Below are 21,641 nucleotides of genomic sequence, written 5' to 3' on the forward strand. Positions count from 1 at the left end.
TAAGATTTGAGTTTTATTTTCTTCTGAACTTTTTTCTTTGAAGCTTTTATTAAAATAAAAAGTCCAGGGTAAAAAATGAGAAGAAAATGATAGACAAAAATCATGACAACTCTCATCTTTTTGTCTACTGTCCTCACCACGTCTAATGAAGAACTGAGGCAGAGCGGTAAACTGCCACAATTATAGATGATCACAGAGAAACCTATGTCCTTAGATTTTCGCGATTCCTTTTCAAATGCATATAATAATAACAACAATCAAAAGATCTTTTGAGCATCTACTTTTTACAAAGCAATCTGGGTATAACAGTGCATGAGGCAAACACGTTCCCCGTGGTTACAGTTTGCATCCAGTAGCTGTGATTTCCTGAGTATTTGCCACACTAGGCACCAGGTTAAGCGCTTTGTATGAGTTATCTCATTTAATGTTAAAACACTTTTCCATAATTGGGATTATATGCTTTATACAGTTTTGTACCCCACACATTTTGCATAACATTATATTGTAACATTTTCCCCTTCCCTAAAAAATCTTCAAACATGATTCTTAATGGTTGCGTAACACCCCCGCTATATGAGGGTATCAATATTCACTGATCCAATCATTATCATTTTTAACTCTTTGGAGCTAGCCTCCTCCTGGATTTTCTCTTTCCCAACAATCATGAGTAGCAAGAGGATGGTGGTGGCACCTTGTTCTCTTCAACTGTGGGTGGTCCTAGACACATCAGAGTCCTTCTCATGGCCCTTTCTCCTTTGTGCGTGTGTTTAAAAGCAGAACTCAGAAGCTGATATATAGGAAGCAAAGTCATAAGAATGATAAGAATTTCAGCCAAAACAGCTGTTCTCCATGAGTTGGCAGGTCCTTGGGATCCAACGATGCCAGCCAGCTGGTTAAGTCAGTCTCGCTCCCAAACACAGCTGTCTGGAGACAGCATTATCATATTTTCCCTAGGGGACTGAATTTTCAACAAAATAAACTGAATCACTACACAGCTGAGTTCAAATGGGGCAAGGGGGTAAGGAGAGAAGGGGACTTAAAGCAAAAACAACAAAAACCTCCTGGCTTCCAGAGGAGCTGGCACCCCTAAAAATAAGTATCAGTGCTACACACGTGTCCAGGCTCCTTTTGAGTATCTACAAGGGAAGGAGAGAGAAACTCTGGTTGTTGTTGAGCTTAAGGACCACAGCCTCTGAGAAGCTGTCACCCCTCTTTACTTTGTCCCCAACAATGCTGAGCCATGGCTGCTCCCCAGTGACAATCTAACTTTGCACCATTACCATTGATATTTGGACTTTGCTCTCATATATGAGTATCTGCACCTGCCAGGCACTGTGCTGGGTACTTTACATGACTTATCTCCAAGCCATAGGTCAACTCAGCATACAGTCGGTAGGGTGACCATTCCACAGTGAGATTTCCTGACCTGCCACACAGCTAAGCAGGAGAGGGGCTGGGACTGGAACGCTATGGCTGCAGTTTCTAGCATCTGCAGTCTCCACTTCCTCAGCAGTCATTATTCATTCAGCTCATCTTTTCCAGCCAATCTTCACTACAGAAGCCAGTGCCTCCAAACCCACAAGTATGGATTTCAACAAATAATGGTGTCTCTTAGCACCCTTCTGGCCTTAGGTACAGCATGTTCAGCAATCCCTAGCTGAAAACATTTGAAAATGAATTCAGACTTAGAGATAGGCCTCTACCCTCCACCTCCTTATACCTGCCCTCCAAGTTTTGTCTCTCTTTTCCTAATGAGTAACTGAGAATGAGGTCCTTGCCTAACTACAATGAGAACAAAGATAACGTATACACATTTTAATTTCAACTGTCACCAAAAATGGGAGCATTTACTCCTGCCTAAAAACTGTAGTAAACACTGGAGAAACAAAGAAGAGTAAGTGTGAGGAAGGACCATGGATTTAGAGAGATGAGTGAAAAATTGCTTCTACAACAATGTTTATACACAGCCGAGCAGGAAGAGACATGGGAACACATGAGCGAATTTCATTCTGCACATTGGCTCCTTTCTCTAAAAGAAAAGTTAGTTGAGCATATAGAATCAGTTCCAGGAGAAGGAGATTTTTGCCATGGATGAGAGCTCTAGTCCCGAAGGCCAGTTCTTTGGGTCTCACTGCAAGCTGGGCCCAGGCTTCTGAAGAGCTCTGACAGGGCTGTTCTCAGGATCAAATGCAATATCGTGCAAGTGAGCACACTGCAAAATGTAAAGTGCCGGACACAGGACTATCATCACTATTATTCCATGTGTTTTTCCGAGGTACAAGGGCACTTTTGTAAATCAGACCAAGTCAGAGCAGATGACACAAACCTTCATTAAGGAGTCTGGGAAATCAGTCCCCAAATTACTGTTGTTCATTTAGCTCTGAAACTTGAACACGTGCAAGTTGTTTAAAGGCTGCTTATTGTCTGGCCACCTCCTGGCTAGGCCAAGAGTTTGCCTCTGTGCTAAAAGCTCTAGTTGAAATTATGATCAGAATCTGAATTATTCACAATTTTGTTGGTTATTCCAACCCTATTTCATTTGGAAGAGATGATTTCAAGAGAATCAAATAAAGTTTCCTTCATTCTGTTGAGAAGAATCATTGTACTAATGACTCTGCTGAACGGTGGAAGTGTGAGCTCATATAATCTATGAGCAATGGATTTATGGAGCTCTACCATGTGGCTGGAACAATCTACTCATTTCACAGAGACTTTCCAAATTAACACAAAAAGGAGAGATTTATTCTGTACCCCAAGTGCCCCGTTAATTCTGTCTGAACTTACAAACTAATTCTGACTTAATCAGGAATGCCTTAGAAATAAAAGTTATTGGGAAGACTATAAGCCTTCTGGAAGCTACTGGGGAATAAGACTGTAAAATAAAAATATAACTCTGGATAACTCTTCCAAGTATCCCCAATTTCAAGCTTCTCATAAGTGGAATTAGCCAACCCATAAATACCAAGCTACTGTTTCCCCTTAAGCCATACAGCAGAGTGGTCAGGGGCGGCCTGGCTTCTGCAGTCACATAGACCCGGGCTGAGTCCTGGTTCTGCTGCTTACTCAGTGGGCAACACCTACAGCTACACTGACCTCACCATCACTGACATCGGCATCATTGCCATAGCACCACAAAAAATGTAGGAAAGGAATTTACAGTCATTATATGGCTAAAAAAGCAACAGGCTTTGGAGCTAGACAGATTTGGGTTCAACTTGGGCAAGAGCCTTAACCCCTCTGAGCCTGCTTCCCTTGTGCAAATGGGGATCTAATACCTGCCTTGCAGAGCTACTGAAAAGATAATCACATAAAATGCTCAGCAGAGAACCTGGCAAAGAATGGACAGGAGGTGGTGGTGGTTTGAATGACAATCAAAATACCCAAAATTTGTGGAGTGCTTATCATGCTAAGTTATTTACATGGATTACCTCATTATTTGACTCACAATAACCCTATAAGGGAGGTACTATTATTCTTGCCATTTTGTAGGCAAGGAAATTGAGACTTATTGAGACTAACTGGTTTATCCCAGGTCACATAGGTGAGTGCAGCTGGACTGGGACACTTGACTGTCTGATCTTAACCAATTGTGGTCTTTACACTTATTATTAATTTGAGAGACAGAGGACAAAATGAAAAGATCATAAGTTTTAGAGTCCAACAGATGTGATTTGAGTCACTTACTAGGTCTGTGACTTTGAGAAAGTCGTGTAACTGACTTTCAGATGCATCATCTGTAAAAAAAAAAAAACTCCCAGGACTACGGTGAGGACTGAAGCACCTAACCCAGTTTGATACTCAGTGTTCAAGAGACATTACTGCATTCAATAAAAAAGTATAAGAAGGGAAATAACTGGAGACTCAACAATGAATTATTTGCAGTCAGGACGCAAAGACTTAATTTATAAGTGCAAATTTAATTACCGCTCTTTGCAAAACATTGATCTTAACTGCTTATAGCAATGTTAGAATTTGCTGCTCTTTTTCCCTTGAGTTGTTTATAAAATTCAAATTTCACTGGCCCCCCCTGGGGCCCGTCTTGACATTGCAGACCACTGATACTTGAGGAATTTGTTCTTAGCCATGTTACATACATATTTTTACACCTTTTCTAATCCCATCCGTCACATGCTTCTGCAATTTACAAGGATTAGGAGCCTCCCTGTAATGTGTGTGGTGTACTCTTTATTATGTGCTGTGATTTTTATGGGAGGAAAATCAGGTCATGATGAAGAGTTCCTGGTCTGTAACTGCAAAGTAGCTCTGAGACAATAAATCAATGCCAGAGGCCTGGGGATTACAAAGCAAAACAGAAAGACTTCTAGGAGAGAAGAGTCTGAGTATTTTCTTGAGACACTAATGCATCAGGGTCCCAAGTAATAAGGGGTAATTAACAAGTATGGCTTGTTTCATCTGAGGAGTGTCTGCTTTGGGAGTGGAGGGCTAGAACTACCGAGTGTGGCTCACACGCTGCCCGCTCTTTCTCAGGACAGACTGTGGAGTGGGACTGCTTAGCACAGGAAAGCCATAAACCCAGCGCCTTTCCAGTGGAAAGCCAGGCAAGTCTTCACTGGGCTCATTTACTGTAACACTTAAGAAGCCAAATGCAGAGGCTGCAGCTATGTAGAGGGCTTTTAAGGACAGCTGGAAGTCTGATGGCCTGTTGATATCAGCATTTTGGCAGAGGGATCAACAATTTGGAAAGTAGTTTTATTAAAAATCCCTCAAAAGGAACCAATTTCATTTAGTAACTGAGGGAATATATAGATGGCCTGGGTAATCCACGGGATGCTATGATTTTTCCTATCTCCGGAAAGATCCTATTTCCTGTTATCTTTGCTTACAGAGAATAGATTGAAACATAACAGAACTCCACCTTTATTTGAGCAACATTTAGGAGCTTCACAATTCAATGTCAAACCAAATTACTGGTTTATCTAGGGCTTATTAGGGGGGGATATACATGTTCAGATCCACAACCTTACCACATTAATGAAGAATAACTTGCATAGCACTTGACACCGAAAAAAGGCCTGTGGCAGTAGCATCCCAGTCCAGCATACAAGTAAATCTAGCTTACTTCTAAACGCAACAAGGACAGGACCAAAAAGAGTGTAGTCAGGAACCAATGGAAGGAAAGATAACAAAAAATAAAAATCAATGAACAAATGAAAAAAGCCATGACCATAAGATACAAGATTAGCTTCCCAAGTAGGCAACAGTACCAGGGACTATCGCAGCACAGCAAAACATCCAGGCACACATCATCATCATCATATTCATTATTAATTTTGCACATCAATAGCTACTTGAAATATCAAGGTAATAAAATACACCTGCCCAACACTTCTCGGTTGCCAGAAACTGTTCAAATCAATTGCATTTTATTAATTGATGTACATTTTGTGCACGAACCCCAACACTGGTGCAATGGATTTCAGTGCCACCATTTTGGTAAAAGCAGATCAAGGCAGTTTGGTAGGCCAAATCAACTCAAATCAATCGAGATAAGTGCACTGAAGACACTACCATTTTAATGGGAACGCAAGGCTGCTCAGGATTTAGTGCTAATACTAGGTGTTAAGTTGGGTCAGTCACGGTTACTAGCTCTTCTCCTTGACATGTAAGCTTAAAAGTTAACATATGTTAAAAAGGGGCACTGATCTTTAGGCATTTCCAAGAATTAACAGCTCAAAGATCAACACTCCTATCTCTTTCAAAGCAAACTGATGGAGTGGAAAAAGAATCACGATAACTTATTTTGAAAAACATCCAGAGGCATTAAAAGTGGCAATGCTGACAAAAGCACATGGTGCACAGGCACATGTGCACACCCACAGCCTGCTTTATGTGCAGAAACTCGAGCGCCACAGCCAAAAGAAATATCATGGACTATTACAGAACAGGCAAGTCCAATGCTACTATTATATGTTGGAACTTAACAGTAAGGTGTAAGATAGACACACACACATGTTATTAGCCTGACATTTCATGTTTTTTTTTTTTTTGTGAGGAGGACTAGCCCTGACCTAACATCCTATGCCAATCATCCCCTTTTTTCTTGAGGAAAATTGGCCCTAGGCTAACATCTGTGCCCACCTTCCTCTACTTTTTATATGGGATGCTGCCACAGCATGGCTTAACAAGTGGTGCGTTGGTGTGCGCCTGGGATCCGAACCCGCAAACCCCGGGCCGCCAAAGCGGAGTGTGCGCACTTAACCACTTGCACCACTGGGCCAGCCCCATGACATTTCGTGTTTAACCAAAACCATGCAAAGAAGGTGGTCGGTTTTCTTGATATAGTTGTTCTTCCTAGACATCTAAATTTTGCAACGTCATTGGCAAGTTAGCCTTTAAAAAAATAAATAAAAGGAAAACCTTGAAAGAAAAAGCAGAACTTCTGGGCTTTGGAGTATCTTGGACAATGGCAGCATTCAATATTTTGTTTTAAAATCTTAACTAGAAGCATATAAATATTGGTAACTTCCACTATAACCCCAAGTATTGGCCTACTTGATGTTTTAAGGCTCAGAGTGATAAGCTGGGAGCTGGGAAAAGACTGTGTCTATACAGAAATAGTAATTTTAAATAATTGATCATTACCCTAAAGGTAAAAACAAGCATGGAAGAAGCCAAAATCTTGGCCCTTTGAACTTTCAACCCTGAAACTCGACTACAGGTAAAAAGAGCCAGACTCTCAAGTCTATTCTTCTTTTGCTCTCATATAATCCAAGTAGAGTCCAGGGTATGGACTCATTGATGGGAAATGATGCCATGAGTTAGTATTTGTCTTTAGGAAGACTGGGAAGAAGAACCAAATAAAAGCCATTAGGATCTTACTCTACCTTATAATAAGTAAAGGCTTTAGGTCAAAAGTTACACTCTCTGAATAAGCCACAAGTTTACAAGAGTATGGTCAACTCTATGGTTTAGTATTTATTTAATGAGTGATTTTGATATCAACAGAGTACAATTTGGTTCAGCTTCCTGGGATGTGTTTCTAAAGAGCTGATATAATCATTTCACCCCTCTACTTGGAAACCTCTGACAGCTCCCATTTTTTAGGAGCAAATGCAAACCCTTTTCTATAACTTTCAAGACCCTTGACAAATGGGCTAAATCCAACTGTGTGGCATCATCTCCCACCACCTACTAACACGTAATCCATAGTTCTTTCACAACCATGTCATTTTAAACGGGCAAACTGATTAATGTTGATTAATTGATTAATGTTCCCCAGGAAGGCTGTCCCTCCTGTCTCCCCTCTTTTCTGCCTAGAAAACATCTATTTATCTGTCAGAGCCCAATACGAGCAGAATTAAATTATTTTTCCTCAGGGCTGACCCGGTGGCATAGTGGTTAAGTTTACGCACTCCGCTTCAGGCAGCCCGGGGTTCGCAGGTTCGGATCCTGGGTGCGGACCTATGTACTGCTTGTCAGGCCACGCTGTGGCAGGCGTCCTACATAAAAATAGAGGAAGATGGGCACGGATGTTAGCCCAGGGCCAATCTTCCTCAGCAAAAAGAGGAGGATTCGCAACAGATGTTAGCTCAGGGCTAATCTTCCTCACCAAAAAAAAAAAAAAGAAAGAAAGAAAGAAATTTCTCCTCAGAGGTGCCATACACTTCATTCATCTTACTGAATGTGACAGTGCATTGTATCATGGTTAGTTATACCTGATAAAACAGGAGAGCCTTGGAAAAAAGGTCCCATCTTATTTATCTTCAGCCAACTGTAGATGCTCAATAAACCTTTATTGCATTGAATAGAGGTTAACTAGAGCACATTTTAATAGCTTGGCTTGTGAAAGTGGTCCTAAGTTCAGCCCTTGTTCCCCTCCTAACAAGCTGTTTCTTAAAACTCTGCACTTCAGGTTCATAATTTGTAAAATAGGGCTAAAAATATTGACCTTATAGTGTTGCTATGAAAATTAAATGCTATGATGGATATAAAGCTGCTTAGCCCAATATCTTGTGAACAACAAGCTATAAGTAAAAGTTAGCTACTGCAATCATTATTATTATTATTACTTCCAGACTACGTACATTAAAAAGATCCATTACCTTTAACTGAGTAAATAAATAAATCAGTACGTATTACCAACACAGAAAAAGAAAAACCACCATGAGCCCCCAAACATAATAACACATCTTCTGGCTCCTTCCTCTTTGCCTCCACTTAGTCCGGGATGTTTATTTCCTACAACTGTTCCAAATATTGCTTCCCTCCCAGGGTCTGCCAGAGGAGGTGAAGGACCGAGTTTCCGGAGCATCATTGACAGGGTAAGTATATGGTTAACGTGCTTAATATGACCAAACTGAAGATCTGTGTGAAACACATCACTAAGGCTCTGATGACAGAGATAGAAATGGGTTCTCTGTGAAAAGAGATGCTCAGCAGGGGATGTTTCTGGACAAACAGCTGCCATCTTGAGGGTGTGAGGATGTGCTGATGACAACAAAAAGGAGTTCATCCTCATTTATAACCCTTGGGCTGAATGCCTAGTGTTAATTCTTATTAAACAAGGAGAGAGGAGATGAGTGAGAGAGGGGGGTGGGGGAGAGAGAGAGAGAGGAGACCATATGCTTCACCCAGTTAAAACACAGAAGTGTTTTCCCTTCTCTTAAAAAAAAGTGTTTCATCAGGTAAAAGAAACTGAATTTTCTGGCTGGAAAGTATTCCCTCTCTCTCTCTCTCTTAAATGTCAATTTTAAAGACAAAGATGTTCTTCCAGTTTCAGACACTGATGAGTTAGCTCTCCATGCTGACGCTTACAAAGGGTATGTGAGGACTGAACTTGTCACTACCACCAAACGAATGGTGTCCCTGGTTGTACAAAAACCGGCAATGCTGAGGAGAAACAGAAGAGCACTTCCTATAAGAAATACTGAGGAGTTGCCTGTGTTCAGCACAAGCCGCTAATAAGAAAGCAAAGCTTTCTCCAATAGGAACTATATGCAAGCCTGCCAGTGATGGGGAGTGAGCGTTATGGTAGATTGTCTGCAGAGATGGCAGCCAACGATTCCTTCCACGCCTCTATGTGCACATTGTTCCTCCCATCCTTTCCAGCACCTTCAATTCGGCTGGACTTGTAACTTGCTTTGACCAACAGAATGTAGCTGAAGGGACATTTTGTTTTCTCCAGGCCTAGGTCTCTTTTTTTTTTACTTTTTTGTTTATTGTAGTAACATTGGTTTATAACATTGTAAAAATTTCAGGTGTACATCATTATACTTCTATTTCTGCATAGATTACGATGTTCACCACCAAAATACTAATTACAACCCATCACCACACACATGTACCGAATTATCCCTTTCACCCTCCTCCCTCCCCCCTTCCCCTCTGGTAACCACCAATCCAATCTCTGTCTCTGTGTGTTTGTTTGTTGTTATTATCTACTACTTAATGAAGGAAATCATACGGTATTTGACCTTCTCCCTCTGACTTATTTCACTTTGCATTATACCCTCACTGTCCATCCATGTTGTCACAAATGCCTGGCCTTGAGGCTTCTGTGTCTGCCCTCTTGGAAGTATGGCCTAGACTACTGAATGATGAGAGATCTCATGGAGAGAGAGGCCATGTGGAGGAGGATCAAGGTGTCCCAGCCAACAGCTAGTATCAGATCCCAGATATGTGGAGTAAGGCCATCTTGGATCCTCCACCCGCAGTCAAACCACCCTAGTTGATACCATATGGGACTCCTCCCAAAATTTCTGACCCACAGAATTGTGAGCAAAAAAAGTCATTGCTGTTTTAGTCACTAGGTTTGGAGATGATTTGTCAGGCAGCAGTAGATAACCGAAACAGGCATCTTATGTGGTTTCCTCTCTCTCCCTTGCTCTCTTTCTGAGTGGCTTTAAGGGCTAGATGCCTGGGTTTCTACACCCACTTTCAGTACCATTGTCTATTTATTTCTAGATCCCTCCCAATTTTACTCCAAGGCCCAAAGTAAACCCCTTATATAAAATGTTCTTAACAACATGAGAGACTATTATGCCAGTAACTGTAGGGGACATACATTTAAGGTCTGTATTAGGGCTTGTTTCAAGCAAGACGGCATATGCTATCACATGTTTCATGTGGGGGAACAGCTTGAAAACATGCTGTTGGAAAGCATTTCTTCAAGTAGGGTTTCAGGATTTTGTCCAGCTTCTGACACTAAGGCTAGAAAAGCAGTCACTCCAGGACACTTGTATGTATATGTTTCTGGAAAACTATAGTCAAGGCCAAGGGAATGCTCATTAAATATTGTCACCTAAGATCTTAATATTGTGGATTTTAAAGAACAAGCCTCTGACAATATTCACCTGAGGACATAAAAATGCTCTGGATTTGACGGCTAAAGTTAAGTTTTATTGATAGGAGATCCAAAGCATTCTCTCCAGCAAGTCAGGAGCCAGAGCACGGATATGGATGCTTAGGATGCCTGTGAGGCGAACATCACAGGCTTCCGAAGGAGGCTAAGGCAGTCTCTGCTCACTTTATAGCAGACCAGGCCTGAAGCTCCATTTAAAAAGGAGTCAAGGGCCGGCCCCGTGGCTTAGCGGTTAAGCGTGCGTGCTCCGCTACTGGTGGCCCGGGTTCGGATCCCGGGCGCGCACCACGCACTGCTTCTCCAGCCATGCTGAGGCTGCGTCCCACATACAGCAACTAGAAGGATGTGCAACTGTGACATACAACTATCCACTGGGGCTTTGGGGAAAAAAAGGAGGAGGATTGGCAATAGATGTTAGCACAGAGCCAGTCTTCCTCAGTAAAAAGGGGAGGATTAGCATGGATGTTAGCTCAGGGCTGCTCTTCCTCACAAAAAAGATAAAAAATAAAAATTAAAAAAATAAAAATAAAAAGGAGTCAAGCTCCTTTATTCTAAGCTGTTTTTACCAGAAAGGCAAACCTAATGAACATTAAGGACTTTCTCTCCGAAATAATGTACATATACAAGGGTTTTGCACATAACCTGGGCCCATCATGGACTCCAAATTAAAAAGCTCTATCAAGGTGGTACACTAGCTCCCTCAGGACTGGAGACATACACTCTGATGCAGCCTTCATCCCAGGAATGTTTTCACTCACACTCTTTCATCGGCTCCCACAAGAATATAAATCTCACTGTGATTCATCCCACTCTCTGGCACAGACTAACAAAAAAGAACACATAACGAAGCACTGTAATACTCTTTTAATATGCACCTCATCAAACACACAGCAGAGAGTAATATAATTTATAATCTACCAACCAGATGAGTATTTTCAACAGTTCTTGCCTGTATACTTACAGGCCTGGCCATGCAATTCATATTTCATTTCTATTTCTATACTTTGTGCTCAAGGCAGGATGGCTGCTTGTTTACACAAGTTTCAATATTGTTATTAGCAGTATCCGGTCTTTTTTTCTATCATGCTGCTTTCAAATATGTTTTCTGGCCTTGAATGCCCAAGGACACCAAAAACAGTTATAGTTCAAAAACCATTAGATACTGCCTGCTGTAAGTTTGAGTATGCCCTTTAGGGACATGAAACATAATCAAACTGCTTACAGCTTAGAGATCTGTCTCAACATTTAACATTATTTTATTTAAGATTAAGTTATAAAAGTACTATTTGGGGAGTGGGGCACATATGATATTCAGACATGGACTTGAGCTCTATTTTCAGAGAATTCTGTTGAGACTGCTAAAAACAATGGCTTACAGTTACTGAATGTTACTACATACCAGATTCTTGGCTAAGTACTTTACATAAATCACCTTATTTAATCCTCACAACAGACACAATTGAAGGAATGTGGCACACTGGCTATTTGGTCATCCAATTTGCTTCTCTTTCCTCTGAGTACACAGTTAGGTTGCTTTCCCAGCCTTACGTGCAGTTAGATGTGGCCTTGTGACTAAGTTCTGGCCAATGGAATGTGGAAAAAAATAAGGAAAGCATCTTCTAGGCTTGACCCATACAATCTTACCCAATCTTCCATGCTCTCTCATTTCCCCCATCAACTGGCTGATTGCAGAAATCTGCAGAGCAGAAGGCAGAGCCACAAGATGGAAGGAAGCTGGGTTGCTGAATGACCACACAGGAAGCCACCCACAGAATGCCCGCAGTGAGTAAGAGATAAACTCCTATTGTCCTAAGTCAGTGATCTTCTTGGGTTGTTTTTTACAGCAGTTAGACAGTACTGAAAGTAATTTTATGAGCATAGAGAGGTTAAGTAATCTGCTCACACACACACAGCTAATAAGAGGTAGCAGATTTGAATCCAAGTGGTTTGTCTTTAGAAACCACGTAATTAACTGCTATTTGATTACATTCTTTTTTCACAAGTTCCTCATATAACATAAAATTCTCCTATACCTGATTTACTATATCCGAGGGAGGTGGTTGGATAAAGGTCCAAAGTTCTTGATAGAAGATAATTTCTTCAAATAAATCACTTGATTTATATATCTCTTTATTAACCATGTAAGAGGGGGCTATGCTGCTTAAACAACTTAGCAGGGTACCTCTGTTCTTTTTTGAAAGTTTATATTCAAAGGTTCTTGAGTAGTTATTAATGCCCTATAACAAATTACCCCAAAAACTTGGTGGCTTAAAGCATTTATTATCTTTCCCAGTCTCTGTGGGTCAGGAATTCAGGAGAGGCTTAGCTTTTAGCTTGGTGGTTCTGACTCAGGGTTTCTTCCGAGGTTGCACTCAAGATGTCAGTCAGGGCTGCATCATCTGATGGCTTGACCAGGGCTGGAGGATTCACTTCCAAAGTGGCTCACTCACATGGCTGGCAAGTCAGTCTGGTTGTTGGCAGGAAGCCTCACTTGCTCCCCACAAAGCTGTGTGACTACCCTCAGAACATGGTAGCTTGCTTCCCTCAGAGCAAGCAAACCCAGAAACCAAGGAAAATGCTGCGAAGTCTTTTATGACTCGTGTTCAAAGTTACACTCTATTACTTTGCAATATCCTATTGATCACACTGGGATCATTTTCCTACTGACCAATTCCTATTGATCACATTGGGATCCCCTATTCATAGTTGAAGGGGACTACACAAGGGAGTGAATACCAGGAGACAAGGGTACTGGGAGTCATTTTGGAGGCTAGCTACCAGAAGAGCCCATTCACTCATCCAACACACATGTACTGACTGCCTACTGAGTGCCTGGGAGAAAGCAGGGAACAGAACAGACAAAAGTCCCTGCTCTCATGAAGCATACACTCAAGTGGAGGTCAGAAAGGCAACAGATCTAATTAATAAGTAAATTATACAATATGCTAGAAAGTGGTAAGTGCTATGGAGAGAGAGAGAAAGCAGGGTCAAGGGGAGGGGGAGTGCTGGAGGACGGGACTATCGGCAATTTTAAACGGAAGATCGAGGTAGGCCTCACTTAGAAGGCCTGAAAGAGGTGAGGAAACATGCTATGTAGTTATAGAGGAAGAGTGTACCAGGAACAGCAACTGCAAAGGCCTTGCGGCAGGAATGTGTGGTGTGTGCAAGAACAGCAAGGCAGTCAAGGTGGCTGCAGAAGTGAAATAAAAGAGAGGCAGTACGAAATGAGATGAGGTGAGTAACAGTGGGGAGAGCAGAGACCATGTGGGACCTTCTAGGCTCTTGGAAGGCTCTGCCTTCCACTCAATGAAATGGGAAGCCATTGGATGGTTCTTAGCAGACAACTGACACGATCTGACTTAATATTTAAAAAATCTCAGGGCCTAATCGTTAAGTTTGGTGTGCTCTGCTTCGGTGGCCCAGATTTGGTTCCCAGGTGTGGACCTACACCACTCACTGGAGGCCATCCTGTGGCAGCGACCCACATACAAAACAGAAGAAGACTGGCACAGATGTTAGCTCAGGGTAAATCCTCAGCAAAAAAAAAATGTCACTTTGGTGGCTGATATCAGAATAGATAGGACAAGGGTGGGAGCAGGGAAACAAATTAGAGGCTCTTGTAAAATTCCAGACCAGAGATGATGGTAGCTTATGTTAGAGTGTTATCAGGGCAGGTGGTGAGAAGTGGTCAGATTCTAGACTTATTTTGCAGCACAATTAATCCACCATTCTAGGTAAAGATTTTATTTAGGAGGACCAGCATTTTTTATTAGATCCCAGAGCTGTGGCTATCAAATAGTACCCTAAGGGACCCTACAAGTTCTGAGAAGCTTCATAGGGATTTGCTACTAGGAGCTGGGATGGGACAGATGGGTGAAGCTTCATGTCCCCTACCCCAGTTTTGTAAGAGCAGCTCTGTGTTGACACACCTCATTATATGGGGTGAAGGAGATCTTCTTAAGAAAGAACAGAAACTCCAGTGCCCTAAAGGGAAAGACAGACCACACACACATACACACTGAAAAAATACACCATTTATAAAACCAAAAGGCAAAGTACAGATTAGGAAAAATACTTGCAACGCAAATAAAAATAGTTTACTATCCCTAATATAAAAAAAACTCTTACAAATTCATAAGAGGACAGCCAAGAAAAAAAAATGGGCAAAGGCCATTTTCAAAATGAGGTTCATAATAGTACCTTCTTCATCAGATTGTAGTTAGGATAAAAGGACAACATACATAAAGTGCCTAGCACAGTTCCTGGTACAGAATAAATGCTCAATAAGTGTTGCCCACCACTGTCGCAACCATAACCACTATTGTTGCCCTCATAACCATTGTTGCCACTGCTGTCATCATGAGATGATTATCATCAGCACCATCACCACCACTATCAGCAACTTCAGTGGGAACCCGAGTTAACCCTGAATGCCAGTTCCAACTCAGCTTCCTCCAAGGTAAACTCTTCACTCACAGCGACCAATTATATATTACCTTTTCATGATTTTCTATTAGGATCTCAATGACAATGTTCTGAAATTTGATATCCATGATGGCTGCTACTGTTTCTTCCTGAGGCCGCAGCAGGGTGGGTCCAAACACCACGCCAAGGTTTGCCACCGTCATCAAATTCTGCTTATGGTTGTTAGCAACACTGAGAGGAAGGAAAAGAAAAGGCACAAATGAGAGAAATAGTGTACGAATAGACAGCTGACACCCCTGTACCCTTCCTATCTTTAGGTTCCTCATCCAGTAGGAGCCAGACCTTGGGACATCTTTTAGTGCCCTTGGAGTCCAAAGAGAGACTTTTCTCCTCACATTTTCGTCTACCAAAGTTTCAGAAATCTTCAGTGTTCAGGCTATTTTGCTATTCCAGGATGTGACAATCCATACCATTTCCATTTTGCCTAAAACAACCAACCAGCCAAAGCAGCTGCCTTCTAAAATGTGAACCTTTGCACATCTGAATCCCTGTTCTGCAAGTCCTGGTAACTGCTAATCCCTCTTAGTTACAACTTTTATACTTGGCTGCTGCTAAAACCACTGTGATCATTAGCATTTTCTCTAGTGCAAATATAAAAACCCTTGATGGCTTTAATACATTTGTAAACATGGCACAAAATAGACCTAATTTTTAAAACGGGTTGATCTGGATATTTAAAATGAAGTCAGGAAATTCAGCACTTTAGGCTCAAAGTATTAAAGCCCCATCACATTAAACATGTGGCTCACTTTAAGTGAAATATGTGGCATAAACAGAAAAATGCACTACTGTAGATCCATGTACATGGCTGTGTTTATATTGTCACTTATACTCAAGTCTAAGGAACACACAGGGCCAACAGTAGCTGGGTTGAGTAATTTGCTAAACACACACATATTTTTAGATAAACAACTACTCAAAACATATATCTGAACTCCATACCCAGGCCACCATGACCTAGCCATAAAAGTTAATTATTCATTTGCTGACCATGCCTGTAAAAATACACAAATTACCTATTGACAACAAATAAGTTAAAAGTTAAGGGAATTCAGTATTGTTAAGAAAATATTAGGGGTTCCCCTAAATCACTTGTTAGAAGAAGGAAACTATTCATTACACGAAACTGGAGAGAAATTGGGCAGAGACGGCAGTTTGTACAGACATACCTCCCTAGCATTTAGTGCTATTTATACTGAGTATTTTTTCACACAATTCTATAAATGCCTGCACTGTTTCTCCTGTATACTTCTATTTTGTAGGAGGAAAAGAGGTTCTACTGACTTAAGTGCTGGTTTTGAAACTGAGCCTTTACTGAAATACTACATCAACCAATTTCATCAGCACATGTGTACTTTTCTATAATTTCTAGGGCTGAAAGTCTAATTTCATAAAAACTTCCTCCTCTAAAAGGGGGCAGGGGGTGGTTAGGGGGATGACACTTTAACCATGGAACAGCCCAGCTAGGAGGAGAATTTGCTTTTTGACTGCTAAGCAACACCTGCAGCAAGGAAAGTTGCCACTGATATCCTGGCCTGATTCTGGTCCACCAGAAAATATTTTACAAACATTTTTTGAGTTCTAGCTGAATCTCCTGATTTTACTTATAGTTTTCCATGTTACCAAGAACTGCATCACATTTCTAGTCTGAAAGAGTTAATGCAGATGGTCAAGTTGTCACCTGGCAAGGGGTAAAGACTTCGGTTCTGTGCCTCAGTCAATCAGCAAGTATGCATATTTACAAGCTGCTCGTAACATCACTACTTTCAACATCAGCTCCTGTGCGCAGGAAGTGAATTCCATGCCCTTATGCTTCCCTTCCCAAATGAGCTGAGTCAGTAGACTTAAAAAGTCTTGTCACAAAAGTCCCTTGTGCAAATGAATCAACAAGCTATTTATGTATGAAAGAACCTTTAAATTGCAGACCAATATAAAAATACATGGTTTGGATGACGATCATTTTTCACCATCACGCTTTTCAACACTACATCTGACTAAAGCAAGAGACTCCTAACTAGTTTCCCTAACTAGAATCTCTAGGTTCAGCTTTATCACACCTGCTACCAGCAGTTACTGTTTAAAACTCAGCTCCGATCATGTCATTCCTCTGCTGGAAACTACAATGGCCCTACACCTCCCTGGGTTGTTGGGAGCGAACACAATGACACAGCATATGTAAAGTGTTTAGCAATGCTTCTGTTGTTTGACTGTTCTGGTAATGGTGATTATAAACCCTTGGTGGGCTCCACTGTTTTTAATATAAAGTCTAAATTCTTATGAAACAGCACACTTTTTCCCACTCACCTCTAACTCCTCCTCTGCCACCTCTCAGCTCTGGGTCCCTGGGCAAGGGACTCAATATGTCTAAGCTTTGGGTTCTTCCTCTTGAAAAAAAGGGGTGGGGCTGGGGTGAATAATACACCTACTTCATGAGGCTGTGCAGATTCAAGGTGATGATGCATGGGAAGTGTGGTCATTGTTATGATTATAATAATTCACTATCCATTTTCTTTCCACGTTCACACCTATCTGCCTTTGTCATTCCTCTGCCTGGCGTGTTCTTACTCTTCTTTCTTTGCTTGGCAAACTGTTGATCTGTAAGGCTCAGCTCCAATGGGTCCCTTCCTTTCTGCAGTCTCTGTCTAGTCTTTCCTCAGTCCTCCACCCCTCAATGAAGGCAGTAGTGTTGGCCTGCTCCTGTATTTATTACACGTTATTAATGTCTCTACTGCTGCCTTAAGATAGAGACTGCGCTTATTTTAGGTGGTACCACCAGCCCTGAGCACCGTGCCTGCTGGCCCAGGAGAAGCACAGTAAATCTTCACTAGGTATAAAAGATGATAGGAGCTTCTGAGTAGACATAAAACAATTATTCTCAACGTAGCTACTTACTCATAAAACCTCATATTATTATTGATGATTTTTTGGGAATGTATCTTAACTATCCCAACGTCTCTTTTCAGAGTCTGGAGCTGTGTTCTATTTCTCAGATTTAATTAATGAGTAATAATTACTCTGATTTACAGGCCCCAATGCCCAAAGGCATTTGGAAAAAAAGTACAGTAATTCCGGATAAGTAACTCTGAATATAAGTATGCTTGAGGCTACCCAATATAATTCATTTCCTTTTTAATGATCCATTTTATTTTAGAACTTAAAAAACACATTGATCTAAGTCTTATGAAACTTTTGAGGAAAAAAGTTGCACCTTTCATGACTAACTACCATTATCTTTTGGCATAGTGAAGTAATAAATTGATCTGTCACTTGATTATTACTGCTCACAACTTGGTATGGCTATGTTCATTACTCCAGAATGAATTATTAATAGCTTGAAATCTCTATGTATCCGAAGAGAAAGGCCTAGACCTCAGCGTCTGCTGGCACCAGCCATCTATTATAGCTTGACAAATTTACAGATGTGTGGGAGGGAGGCTGGCAGAGCACTGGGAAGCCTGTCCAGCAGAGGCCACGGGACTCATTCATTAGCGAGGTCTAGAAAACACCAAGAGCCTGCCTTCTGGGTTGGTAATTGAGCTGCTTGAGCTCTGTCTCATACAGTCCAGAATGTCATGTTGAGGCCTGACTTAAAATCCATACACAAAAGTTTCTTGTGCATTGCACATTCCACTGGAGGAGTCTCTGACATGCCTTTCAGATCCCTCGGGCCACATGGACTTTTCTGTGATGCCTTCTGAGAAAACAGCCAATTCTACAGGCTTTCTTTGCAGGTTGCAGAGAAACAGTTCCACATGCAATTTTAACCTGGGGGAGACCCAGTTCCTTTTGTGACCATTAAGAGTTTGCTCTATCAGCTGAGAAGCAGTGTACCTCCTGAGGGGCGTGTCTTCAGGACAGTTGTTGGGGCATTTGCGCCCCATGTTCTCTGCAGTTTCCTCATGAATTGCAATTATTGAAGAAAGCGCACGTTCTAAAGAAAATGGCCTTGGCAGAGAGGCCTCTTGCCACCTCTGTTTCAAGGGAAAATGGACGGGAACTCTGGATTGGTGTGACGCCCTTTGAGAAGCAGGAGGAGGCAAATCACTTCCAGATGAGGATGGTGGTGGAGGAGCGTTAGGAGGGGAGGAGACAGCGGCCAACTCTTTTGGGGCCTGTAACGCAGAGACCCCCACGCTGTCATTGGGATTGCATCTATTGTCCTAGCGTTTAAATGCGAGTCAGAGCTCTGTAAGTGCTAAGCAGTACTTGATAACCACAGACTGGTCCTGCTGTACTCCAACAAGACATAAGCCTATTGCTAGGTTTACAAAGAGGTTTCATCTTGAGGCCTGGTGTGCTGTGTCGAGGAAGGTCAAAGCTGAGTCTTGGTTCCACTGGACACAACGTGGTGACAGATTAGCACTATCTGCGAGGGACTGAATGGGTGGAGTAACAGCATAGCAAATTTATCTGCTATCCTTTATCTGCTTGCTTCAGCTTCCAGTGTTAAATAATAATACTAACTTAGACTTGTCTGGTGTTTTAGAGTTTACAAGGAGTTCTGCAACAATGTTTTATGTTTATTTGACGTTCATAATGACTCTAGAACAGTAGCTCTCAAATTTTCTGACAATGACTCATGGTAGGAAATATATTTTCCCACGTCAACATTTCACTTATGCATACATACATATATACTTACATAGACACACACACGCCAGAAGCAAAAGTTTCAGGAACAGTGTGATGAATTCTGATATTTTCTTACCTTTTTTTATCTACTAAATCGATTTCATAACCCACTAATGTGCCATGACCTACAATTTGAAAAGTGCTACTCTAGCTATATAGAGTACAAATATTATCTCCAATTTACAAACAAGGAAAAAAAGGCTAAGGAAGACAGTATAGCACAATGGATGGAGTCAGATAGAAAATCCCAGCTGGACGACAGCAGGCAAGTCACCAGGCGTCTCTAAACCTGTTTCTTCACCTGTAAAATAGAAGCAATAATACCTACCACATAAAGTTTTAAGGCTGATTAAGTAAGATTAGGTGAGTAAATCTCTTGGCATGAAATAATGGCTTAATAAATGATAGCTGCTATTGTTCACGGTGGCAGTCAAGGCAGTGATGATGACAGCGGTAGAAGCAGCAGCAAGCGCCAATTTAAAGCTGCACTGTTAGCTGGTGATGTCATTTGGTGTCCCGCCCAGGAACTTCTAATGGCCTGCTTCTGCCTGGGGCGAGGAGTACTGCCTCCTCCACCTATATTTCCAGGGCTTCTATAACCCTACCTTTCTGTATTTCTCTTCTTGTTATTCTTTCTTTCTTTTTTAAAAATTATGAAACACTTCAAATCTATAGAAAGTTCAAAACGTAACATTACTTATTTTCCATCACTTCCTTATAAGCACCTCTGGCACGACAGGCTGAGAGCCTCACAGGAAGCCTCAGCAAACCCACCAAACTCACTCTGCCTTCAGGAGCACCAACTTGCCCTGGCCTGCCTGGCAAGTCCTCCCCTAACTGTCCAAAGCCCACCTCCCTGGAAAGCCCAGCTCTGGACACTCCCCTAACTGGAGGCCACGCCGAGCTCTCTCCTCCAAATCATTATGTTCACAGTCAATTCCATGGGACGTTTCCATACCGCCTGCTCCCCTTCTCTCGAGCGCCCCAGGACTGCGGGCTGGATCATGGTCTTGGAGTGCCTCCTCTGCAGCACACAGGCAGGTACTGGGTGGGCCCCAGCTTATCAGTTCTGAAAGTAGTTGAGTGGGTGGGCACCTAAGCTGCAATAAATATCACTTTTCTTTGTACTACCCTCTCAGAAGCTCCAAGCTCTGGGGCTGAGAAGAATTAACTGGAAATAAAGCTGCTGGAACTATACTTTTTTTTGTGGCTAACCAGGCAAGTTTAGTTTCTAGGGTTGTTAATGTGGTTCCTTTCACCAACTTCAAATCCATCCTTAGTATATATTGGGGAGTGGGCTTGGGAATCACCACCACCACTGGCTGTGTGTTTTCTACTAAGTCAGACTATGTGTGTGTGTTGCATGGAGACCACCTGGATTTGGGGAGGACTTGGATGGTGCTGAGGAGGCCTCTGCTGAGGAAACCCATCAGAGCCATAAATATAGCTTTGCTGGGCTGCCCCAATGGCTGGCACCAGAACGAGAGTTTAAAATAAATTGTTCTGTGTACTGATTGGGCTCATGCTTGCCAACCATATTCAACATCTTTCTGGGAATGGTTATCTAGTGAGAAGTCAGACGGGAAGCTTTAATAATTGAGTGCTTATGATGGATATTTTCACACAGTGTAATCTTCAAGAGAACCCTTTGAGGCATAGGTAAGACTATCACTACCATTTTACAGATGAGGAAACTGAAACACTGAGAAGCTAAGTAATTTGCCTGAGGTCACACAGCTAAGGAAGGGCAGAGCCAGGAGAGGAACTCAGTGTGGCTGCACAGCCCATACTCTTCACCATGGCATTCCACTGCTCCCACACAACTAGGGGTCAGTTCGGCCTAGGCTAAAAGAGGCATTCTTTTTCCTCAGAAAACTCAACCAAAAATGAATATACAGAGCAGTTATATGCTTGAGCCTGTGAGGAAAAACATAGTGGTTATGACAGAAAAAAAATGCTGTTCCCTCATTCACCACCCAAACTACTAAATTGGAAGAAGAAAAAGAGAGAGAGAGAAAGAGAAAGCATTATGCTTGTGCGAGTTATATTGGACTAAACACTGTTTCTTCTCCCTTCTTGCAGTGAAAATGGTTGCCTGCTTGACAAAATAACGAAAATGATGAAATACCCACAAATATGACAGCATTCCATTTGTAGTTGGCTGGCACAGCCAGAGAGCTGCTTCCTAATAAAGAAGTAGTGA

At 41.8% G+C, this 21,641-nt stretch overlaps 1 protein-coding gene across 6 annotated transcripts in view; it reads right to left on the reverse strand.

The window, feature by feature from the left end:
* The window catches only part of ARHGAP26 (Rho GTPase activating protein 26), a 413,779-nt gene that overhangs the window by 90,436 nt on the left and 301,702 nt on the right, over positions 1-21,641 (reverse strand). For all 6 annotated transcript variants that reach the window (XM_087429620.1, XM_004420043.3, XM_014794952.2 and 3 more), the window contains one exon: positions 14,818-14,977. In XM_087429620.1, the coding sequence (XP_087285746.1) occupies positions 14,818-14,977 (160 nt within the window). The remainder of the gene's footprint in view (positions 1-14,817; positions 14,978-21,641) is intronic.

Source organism: Ceratotherium simum, chromosome 4, assembly GCF_057802395.1.
Source record: "Ceratotherium simum simum isolate JZ-2026a chromosome 4, ASM5780239v1, whole genome shotgun sequence".
Classification (NCBI taxonomy): Eukaryota; Metazoa; Chordata; class Mammalia; order Perissodactyla; family Rhinocerotidae; genus Ceratotherium; species Ceratotherium simum.